At 42.4% G+C, this 10,674-nt stretch overlaps 1 protein-coding gene across 3 annotated transcripts in view; it reads right to left on the reverse strand.

Annotated features, from left to right (window-relative positions):
- The window catches only part of TMEM67 (transmembrane protein 67), a 35,593-nt gene extending 25,224 nt beyond the window's left edge, over positions 1-10,369 (reverse strand). Inside the window, exons 1-7 of one of the 3 annotated variants that reach the window (XM_075415860.1) lie at positions 10,234-10,369; positions 6,656-6,744; positions 5,161-5,254; positions 3,599-3,698; positions 3,077-3,146; positions 2,906-2,980; positions 1,639-1,701 (exon numbers count right to left, since the gene is read on the reverse strand). In XM_075415860.1, the coding sequence (XP_075271975.1) occupies positions 1,639-1,701; positions 2,906-2,980; positions 3,077-3,146; positions 3,599-3,698; positions 5,161-5,254; positions 6,656-6,712 (459 nt within the window). In that variant the 5' untranslated portion in view covers positions 6,713-6,744; positions 10,234-10,369. Of the gene's footprint in view, positions 1-1,638; positions 1,702-2,905; positions 2,981-3,076; positions 3,147-3,598; positions 3,699-5,160; positions 5,255-6,655; positions 6,745-9,082; positions 9,165-9,254; positions 9,335-10,233 lie in introns of those variants that run through there. The other 2 variants (XM_075415859.1, XM_075415861.1) reach the window with 2 other exon arrangements.
- Between the last annotated feature and the right edge of the window lie 305 nt (positions 10,370-10,674).

Genomic DNA, 10,674 nt, shown 5'->3' on the forward strand with positions numbered 1-10,674 from the left:
TTTTCTATGCGCTCTCCTAGGCAAGTTATCGGCCCATTGCTGGGGATGCCTGGCTGACTCCAGACTCAGCGACACGGATCGCCTTCGAAGTGAGACTTTGTCCATCGTCAGTTTTGAAACCGCACTCCTGGGAGTGGCTTGGTGAGAATTGTACTGGTACTAGTGTGAATAATATATATACATAGGCATGCATATAGGTAATTGGTCATAAGTGTTATTTGCTGCTTTACTAGTGATAATTCTGTAGTATCTTGTAATATTGAAATATATGCTTGCTGCTACTATTGATTGCTGCTACCACTGGAATACATATATACTTGCTTTATTAATCCTAAGTATACTCACTTCACTAGTAGTAATTTGTAGTAATCTGTAATACAGATTGAGGTGCTGGAGCATGTCTAAAAAATAGCAATGAGGCTGGTGAAGTGACAGAAGCGATTTCACGGCATCAGAAGGGCCTAGAGAACAAATCTTATGAGGAGCGGCTGTGGGAGCTGGGGCTGTTTAGTCTGGAGAAGAGCAGGCTGAGGGGAGACCTTATTGCTCTCTACAACTGCCTGAAAGGAGGTTGTAGTGAGGCAGGTGTTGGTCTCTTCTCCCAAGTAACAAGTGATAGGACAAGAGGAAATGGCCTCAAGTTGCGTCAGGGGAGGTTTAGATTGGACATTAGGAAAAATTTCTTCACTGAAAGAGTGGTCAGACATTGGAACAGGCTGCCCAGGGAAGTGGTGGAATCACCATTCCTGGAGGTGTTCAAAAAACGTGTAGATGTGGCACTTTGGGACATGGTTTAGCAGACATGGTGTTGTTGGGTTAACAGTTGGACTTGATGATCTTAGAGGTCTTTTCCAACCTTAATGATTCCGTGATTCTATGAAAGAAATGTAGAAAATAAAGACTGTGTGCTTGTGTATTACAGAATTCTGCAAACCCACTGTTGTGATCTCTATACACCTGTAGGCCAGGTAATCCTTTGGGTTGTGACAGATTGGGAGAAAAAGTAGGGCCAGAGAAGTTAAAATCTGATCCTGAGGTGACGAATACGGAAGGGAAATGAGGATGTGTGATAACAAAGTTGGTAAAAAGGAGACAGAGGCATACTCCCATCACAAGCGTGCATGATTGTGTTGCCACAGCCACTCTTCCACCCATGGTTACTGCCACCCAGAGCAACATAATGACAAACAACACTTGCATACATAAAGGAAAGCGAAGCTAAAAAGGGTGGTTCTATGGTGATCCTTCTCCATCACAAAACAAAATGAGTAACTGAAAGCCAAATAAGAGGTAAAGACAGCTGCCAATCAACAGTGCATATGTAAGAAGTTAATTTTCTCAGTGATCCCTTACTGTATATCACTAGGTTTGTGAATTGTTATGAAGTATAATTGCACAATTTTTTCTTTAATGCCATTCAGCTTATGAAGATTCCAACACTGGAAACGTACATTAATATTGACCAGTGCTCAATACTCTTTCTAAACATTCTGTATATATATTTCTTATCTACTGTCATCTCAAAATAAGATTCTTTAAAAATAAGCAAGCTAACTTCTAAAAATTAAAGTGCCATGCTTTTATACAGAGTATCACTTCTGTATAAAAAAGCAAACTGCGAACATTAATGAAACTCACCCAACAGGCAGAGGCTGAGGATTGCAGGTTTTTCAGAAACCATGCTGATGTCAGTGTTATACCCTGTAAATAAACAAATGCTTCACTGTCTTTGTTCAGAACAACTTATCCATAACATAACAGTCTGGAAAACTATGTCAGCTAAGAGACGCTACTTATTTTCAATAAGAGCTTTCCATCCTTTGTAAATGTCTCAGTCAAACCAGCTCAGTTCAAAACACCACCATAATGCAGTAACTTCTTTCAGTTCACTAAATTAGACAAAATATACGGAACAAGACCAGAAATATTTAAGTTTTGAATATGGATTCTGTGACAAAGGAGTTTTCTTTACTGCACAAGGGAAGTACTAATGATTTCAAGGGTAAGGTGTTAATCAGGTGGTAAATTTAACTGATTTGCCAAATTATTTCACAACCTGCTTTTTATAACTACTCATATTTGAACTAAACATAGCTTTCGTACATATTGTAAACAACTGAAAAGACATGTTTTCAATAAAATATTGTTTAGAAGATGGCATTTCCAGAAAGCAAAACCAATATTTGCTATCAGGAAAATTGAAAGCTGCTTTATGCTTACTTTCAAGCAGTAGCCTTTAACGTTAATTCATTTAAAACTACATTTCTTAGCCACACAGCATTTCCTGAATTCAGAACTACTTGGAAAATGGTCTTGGAGCAGGTTTCACAACTAATGAAAGTTCATTAGCTAAAACAATGAAAACACCTTCATTCTTCTCAACAGAACGTATTTTCATTCATTAACCAATTCAAGAAGTTCAACAATTTCACACACAATCTCAAATTGCACAGGTGTCCGTTTTCTTCTATCTGCTCTGTCTGACAACTAAAAACGTCCTTTCAGTTCTTACATCTTCTTTCAAATATTTAATATGAATACCAATTTTACATATTAAAAAAAAAACAAACAAAGGGAAAAAAGCCCAGAGGCCCTCATGGACTGTCAGCATGTTTTTGTGATACATGACAATGCATACAATCAACACAATAGAGCACATGCTACTTGTTTTGATACTAAATTCAGGTAAATTACTTCCCTTTTCCAGTTTCCAAGAAGGCATGAATTTGCTTAAACACGTTCCATTAGAACAATGCTTGCCTGGTCTACATATCTACACTCTATCTTGATGGAAATTACCCTGCAATCACCGTGATCAGACAACAAACCACCAACTTTGTTTTTCGAGAATTTAATTTAAAAGACTTACTGAAAGTAAATAATGAGATAGCTTAAATAGACTTACTAGCTGTCCAAAACGAACAGTTGCAACTCCCTTTGGGGGTAAGCTTTCACTAGCACTGAAACACAATCCTCCAGTCTGGGGGGGGGGGGCGGAAAAAAAGGAAAATTATGCACTTGTCAACATAACTTTAGTTTTTCTAAGCTTCTACACAATAAGCATTTTTCTACTTACTAAAATGTTTGGGCTGCTGCAGTCACAAGACTTGCTTACATTGATGAACGTTTGTTCGCACCTTACACACCTATGGATCACAAACATGAAGAATGCACTTAAAATGTAGTCAAGTATGAGATTTAGTACTTAGTGAAAGCTGATTACATAGTATGCCTGATAACACTGTCAGCATCTTCACTAGTTCAAACTGAAATCCAAAAGACGTCATTGGTTTTGTTTCTACTGTCAGTGAAGTAGAAAAGAAACAAAATAGTTAATTATCAAAATAAGAATTACCTTTCTGCTTCCAATCCAAAGCCTGCTTTTTAGTCACACTAAAGCAAAACAAACGAAGCCGTTTGTCATATAAGGACTTCAGTGAACACAAAACATGCCGAGTTTTATCTGGGGTCCAGGATTTCTAATTCACTGCTTTTAAAACTGTCATCCCAAAGATACAGACTGTTCCTCAAGAATATTCCACTTAAACAGAACATGACACGTTCAAATTTATCATCACAAAAGGCAAAGAACACTCACCTATTTCCTGACGCATCTGAAGCAGAGAACGATTGCTCACTTCCGTTACAACGTATGCACAATGCTTCACTAAGCAAAATGCCATCGATACTTCTTTCCACTAAGTGGAAAAGGAAAGCAACTGTGATAAAATTGCATGAGGTATTGCAGTATTGCACGCAGATTAAGAAAAGTGTGAAAAAATACAGTGTCTACACAGATTTAAAATAAATGCAAAGGCTTTATTTAAAAAAAAAATCAAGAGCACAACTTGCAGACAACATCCACTATAAATGCACATTCATATATGTGCATGGTTTGTAGCTATGCACATGCAGTCTCATATTAATGAGAAATGCACTATTTCATGTCCAGTTTTGCTGTTCTTTTGTTATTTATTCTGAACCAAATTTCAAACCAAGTCTTCACTGCAAAGCTAAAACTCAAAATACCAAGTTTACAAATTATTAGGAAAAAAATATACATTTTCATCTGAAATGATTCATGCAGATGTCACAAATCCAAAGTTACAAACCCGCATCTTCCAGCAATTAAATCATTTGGCAAGAGATTTCAAGTCTAATTATAAAAAAAAGAGAGATACAAAGAGAATCAAAAGAATTTCACTACTAATGTTCTTTCTGCATGTTAAATTACAGAATCAGCTTTGCTCTCAATATTTTGCCACAGAGGCTCAGAAGGTATTTTGTAACTCTCATAAAGTTTAAGGAAGATGATTTGGCATTCACTCTTTTACAGATTCTTTTAAAATTAATTATCTGGAAACAGTGATTCACTGGTACACTCTGATAGAAACATGACTAAAGGGGACATTAGTAATACTTACTCAAAGAATTACAGAAAGTATTTTCCATCCTGTGTCTTTGAAAATAAGGAAACCTAAAGCTCCCAAGAACTTTTTTGTTTTACATGCCTGATGATGCTTAGCTTTTTACTATGCAAGATGAGCAAAAATATAGTTAACACAGACACTAAAATCAATATTAAAATTAATTTTCTGTGTCTACTGAAATTCATCTGCAACTATTAGAGACCATCAAGAAAGAGGCCCAGATACAGGGAAGCACGTCACAGGAAATCACAGATAGAGGTATGTGTCTCAGGGAGGCCTGACATCCACGGCTACTAATACACAGCAGTTTGCTTGGCTTGCTCAGGCTATTCTGTTCCACCTACTCATGTATGTATAATTCCAGTACTGCAAAGTACCTACACATTATATCCTACAAAATATTGTAATGTTTTTTCTTTGTCTACATTGACACTGTTCTTATCCAAATTTTAAGGCCTCAACCCAGTGCCAACCAGCTTAAGGGAAGTGATACACCAGTATTTATTTTTGGAATATCTGCATAATAGTTTTTATTGCAATGAACACCGCTATGGATTTATCGTCTGTCTTTCAGGAATGAGGTTGAAGATCAAGAAGAATGTTGAATTTTTATATTAGATACGTAAATATATGTTAAATTTCCTTTCTTATTTAACAGAAGAGCATGTCTTAATAAACTCAAATACCTAAAATAAGCACTAATATCTCATAACGTGCATGCGTTTCTTACCTAATATTTCATTATTGAGGCATTTACATTTTCCTTCTGAAGTCAGGCCTTTAGGGCAAGTAATACAATTCCACCCATCCTGAGTGACTCCGCTCTAAAATAAAACATAAAACTATGATAATTTTCAAAAATACAGACAACACCAAACATCTGTGAAGAATGCCTGATCCAGATGTTATTTACTAGAAAATGTGTTCAGATACAACATCGATAACATTCATGAAGCTTTTAATGAGAAAAGAAGGAAAAAAAATTCGGCAAAAGTAATTCCCATGCAGACATAGAGTAAAAAAAGTGTTCTTCACCCTTTAGCGAAAATAAGACTTGATTCAAAGTGGAAGGTTTAAAAAACATATAGTGATTCTACAGTGAAAAAGAATAAACGTAACTGCATAAATAGACATATGTGCATATAAATATACAGAAATAATGGAAATGGAGGAGTCTTAAGCAACTTACATATCTGCATGGAACCCAAACAGTCCACACCCACCCTCCTGTTATACCGCAAAGTAGCTGCACTACTAATGAAAACCAATGAGGAACATGAAGATAACTGCTCATCCTTGGGTGATACAGATGTTACTCTCTTCTCCACTATCATCATTTCACCTTTGCATAAACCTTGCCATAGCATCAAAGATGAACGTCACCATTACAGGAAGAGAAAGAAACAGCAGAATGATCAAAACACCAATGGATATTTGTCAATGTCTTTATCTAATGCAGTATGAAGACAGAAAGAAGAGAGAAATTACTTACATTACCCACCAGCTATTAAACACCTAACTTATGCAACTAAGCTGGTCTCTTGAGTGTTCTTCTACAGTTATTGGAGTGAAAGAAGTATTCAGGAAGGCTCTCACTCTAAAAAGTTGTTTTTGCTGGAGAAAAATTATTTCTCTAGTTACTATAGCAGGAAAAAGCTGGTTAAGCCTGGTGCTTCTGGCTCAATGCTGTGAATATGACCAAAAACTATAGCTTAATTTGTCAAGAAAGGTAGAAAGAAGTGACCAAACTACAAAGATATGTACAGTTGAAGTACCATAATAGCACCAGCTGATTTTGAAGTAAAAAGATAAAGTATCAGGGACTATGAAGATACAACCTAAATATTACAATAACAGGATTTATATAAATAATCAAATAAGATACCTCTGAGCTGAAAGGCATCCTTGGCACTCTATATATAAACAGTGGTCTCTGTGCAAGGATAACATACCATGAAGCAGAAAAGCAGAGCAGCAGAAGGAAATGAAACATTTAAAATACTCTGTCTGTGGAGTAAAATTTATAATGAAAAATGCCTGCAAAGTAACAGTAATAAATACTTCTAAAGAGAAAAAAAATACTACCTGTAAGCACGATCTTAAAAATTCCCAAGGAAAGATAATTATGGAAAATAATTTTAAATTCACAACTTACAGTCAGGAGAAAATTTAAAATTTAAAATAGCATTATTATTATGGCAAAGTATGAAAAGTTCAATACCTACCACATTTTCTGGGCATTTTTGACAAATAATGGAGGACCCACCATTACTAGAAACCATCCTGTATCCTGGCTGACATACACATGAACTACCTGAAAGAAAAAACCAAGCACTTTTAATCTATATAAAACTGATTTTTTTTTTCAAAGGATACTAAGAACAACTGCTATTGTTCTCGAGGCCAATATAGATTATTAGACAGACAAAGGAAAAATCTGAGATGCGCATCAAAGTCACCTTTCTTTTTAAAAAACTTTCGTGTTATAGTTTGTACAAAAATGTTTTAGCAAAATGTTACTAGGCTGACTGATACACTAGGGGGAACAGGAACCCAGAGATTGTGCTTTTGTGGGGTTTTTAAAACTATATCAGTTGATCCAGCAACAGGTAAAAGCTCTCCCTCTTAGTCTTGCCCCTCTGCCATTCTTAGCCCATCCTCTCTACACCACCAGCATTTTATGTTTGTATATGGCTGGACTTGATCTTAGAAGTCTTTTCCAACCTATGATTCTATGATTCTATACAGTTTTTATCCTTTGAATACGAAGTCAGTCCTAAAACCAAAATATGTTTATACATAAAGGTTTTTCAAAATAACTGGAGTTTGTAAAGCTATTTTAAACTCAAAGCTCTTAAAATTGTGCATGGGGATCAAGCTTTCTGCTGAATGGTTTTCAGTGAATAACAGAACACACTTAACATTCAGTATGAAACTAAAGTAAATGCTACTTTCATGGCACATCATAGTGGACTCCTGCTAGTTCTCAAGAACTTTTTTTTTTAATTTTTTCAGTCTCACTGTCATGGACCTCTCTCTCTATCCTTAAACCCATACTACAAACTAAAATTGATTCTATGTGCTAATAAAATGTATTTATTATTACTTAAGCTTATTGAACTGTGCATGTAAAAATAATGTAAAATTCTTTCAAAAGTTTTATAACCTTAAAGTACATCCTCATGAGACCAGGGTTACCGAAACAACGTTAGTCCAAATGATCAACCATTCATACTTAAAGAAGAAAAATTCCAATAGGATTAGATCAATGAAAAGACTTGAGTTGTCACATTTGCTGCGACGATATCTAAATTTTTAGACATGCTGCCTGAAAGCAGAATCCACAGTGATGAGCTAGCCATGGTGTTCACGGGCAGACTAGTGCAATCCCAAGTGGACATCAGACAAGATGCAAACAGCAGACTGAGTGGCAGCTCCCTACACTGTTCCAGTCAGATGCTGTAAATCCTTCACCTCCCCCTGGAATTTCTCGCTCCTCAAAGCCCTTGAGTTAGAGGAAGATTCAAGCCTAAAAGTGTTACGTAGCTAGACAACCACATTATCGGGGAGGGGGGTGGGGTGTGTGAAAACTATTACAGTGCATTTTTTCTGCAAGTAAACTATGGGTTTACTCTTTTAGGATACCACGATGGTGGAGGAAGAGGTGATTGGTTTTTAGGCAGCAGCTGTGAACACAGCCACCCAGATCACTGCGTCTGACTGAGGTACCAATTCTGAAGAGAGATGCTGTTGGGTCTTAGTCTCGCATTCGTCACTGTATACAGAACACTGAACTCCCACTTCTCTTCGGCTGTGTATTTATAAAAAGGACACTATCATACCATCTTATGATGGGCTACAAAGATGATGAGGGGACTGGAGCATCTCTCCTACGAGCAAAGGCTGAGGAAGCTGGGCTTGTTCAGCCTGAAGAAGGCTGAGAGGGGACCTTATAAATACCTATAAATATCTCAAAGGTGGGTGTCAAGAGGATGGGGCCAGACTCTTTTCAGTGGTGCCCAGCGACAGGACAAGGGGCAATGGGCACAAATTGAAGCACAGGAAGTTCCATCTGAACATGAGGAAGAACTTCTTCACTCTGAGGGTGATGGAGCACTGGAACAGGCTGCCCAGGGAGGTTGTGGAGTCTCCTTCTCTGGAGATATTCAAGACCCGCCTGGACAAGGTCCTGTGCAGCCTGCTGTAGGTGACCCATGCTTTGGCACGGGGGTTGGACTAGATGACCCACAGAGGTCCCTTCCAACCCCGAACATTCTGTGATTCTGTGATTATCTCCTGCAGAAAGCAAACTACCATCTGTATTTCTCACTTAGTGCTGTCGAGGTGTGTTGTGTGGGCTCCGCGTGAGACTGGGGCTAGCACGCGCACAGCCTGAAGGTCTCAGACACTCCACACCTCAGACCTCCAAGCTTTGACAAAGGGTCTCAAGTTACGGAGGCATTCAAGAACACAAACTCAGGGCCCTGTAGGATTTTACAGTTGAAAACGTGAATACCCAGAACCAGACAGACGCCTGAGGAAAGAGCGATTATAAAAAAAAGAGCCGACCAGACGTCTTCCCGCGCCGTGCCTCAGCCACAGGTCTCTGTTCGCGGGACCCCGGCCCCGCCCGCTGCCCTTTCCAGACTCACCCCTGAAGTGAACCGTTCTACCGCCCAGACCCGAGCCCAGACCTCGCAACCTCCCGCCGCCGGGCGGGCGGATTTCAGCGCGGAGCTGCCTGCGCTCCCCCGGCCCCGCACAGTCCCCGGGCCCGGGCAGCGCCGCCTCCCCCCCCTCCCCGGGCAGGCCCGGCTGGCTCACCGCCGGCGCTCGGTCGCTGGTGGGCCCCGCAGGGCGCGCAGGCCAGGCGGGCGGTGTCGAAGTAGCGGGCGTCGCCGCAGTCGGCGGGCCGCCGCAGCGGGAGGGAGAAGCCGCGGGCGGGCGGCGGCACCGAGGCCGCCGCCAGCACCGTCAGAAGCAGCGCGGTTGCGCCCGGCGTCCCCATGGCGACCCGCGGCAGGCCCGCGGCGGCCCGTCGCCGCTCGTACGGCAAGCGCGAGGGGCCCGCCGCAGCAGGCAAAGCGTGCGGGGCCGGGGGGTGTCGGCTGCGGGGCGGCGCCCTGTTTGCGGTACCTCGTCACTAAACCTTGCGCGGTGTGTAACGCGGGCGTGATGCCGCGTGTGTTACTTCCCCCCGAGGGGAAACCGGTGGCGGGCGAGAGCCCGGAGGAGCGGGGCTGCGGCCGAAGTCCCGCCCCGCCTCCCCGTTTCCCGCTGCCGGGAGCCGCCGCTCACGTTCCCTCCGGGGCTACCGAAACTCGGCGAGGCGCTTCGCGTCCTGGGTTTGAATGGCTCCTCGCTGCCCCTTTCCCAGGTGCTCACTGCTGAGCTATGATTCTCTTTATTACCGTTGTTTGGAAGCCTACATGCTTATCACACCACATGCTTCACTCCTCATCCTTTGTTTCCCTGGGCTCAGCTAGCTTTTAAAGGCTGAGTTACTGGATTTTTTTCTGTCAAAAATGGAGCAGACAAGCACAGGGTGAAGTCTAGAAATACAGGGGAGAGCATCTGAAAGGCAAGCGGGATAAACACTAGGATAACTACCTCACCTACACAATCCACGTTGCGCTTCTCCCCTTCCCTGTACACGGCCTTACACCCTTCCTCCTCCTCTTCCCCCCTCCCTGCTCGCCTTTTCCCAGCCCCGGGCTAGCCCCGCGTTAGTCAGAAATCGCGCCCGCAGCCGCTGGAAGAGAAGCGGCCGGGGCAAACGCCCTCCCAGGAACCTGAGGCGCACCCAGCGCTGGGCCCCACCGGGCCCGCCTTCCTCCCTGCCCCTCTTCCGCAGCAGGGCAGGCACTGGGACGGACGGAAAGGAGAAGCTGAAGGCAGCACTCCAAAGCACGGCAGGCAAAGCAACGCCGTTCCCTGCGCAACCTTCCCCTTCACACGGACGCCCTGAGGACCTGCGCAAGGCGCATGCGCACCAGCTGCAGAGCCGCCCCCTTCAGCGCTGCCAGCACAATGGCGTCCGCGCGTGGAGGGCGCGCATGCGCATTGAAACGGACAGGGCACGACACTGCGCATGCGCAGGCACAACAGAGAGGGCTACGAAATCTGCGTTTTCCGCCCCGCCTCCTGGCGGCGTCCTGGGCCGCCGCGCGCTCGGAGCATGCGCGCGCAGGGTCGCGCTCGGCGCCGCGGGGCGAGAGAGGGCCGGAAGGACTCACGCGGGTTC

This window comes from Opisthocomus hoazin, chromosome 3 (genome assembly GCF_030867145.1).
Source record: "Opisthocomus hoazin isolate bOpiHoa1 chromosome 3, bOpiHoa1.hap1, whole genome shotgun sequence".
NCBI classification, from domain to species: Eukaryota; Metazoa; Chordata; class Aves; order Opisthocomiformes; family Opisthocomidae; genus Opisthocomus; species Opisthocomus hoazin.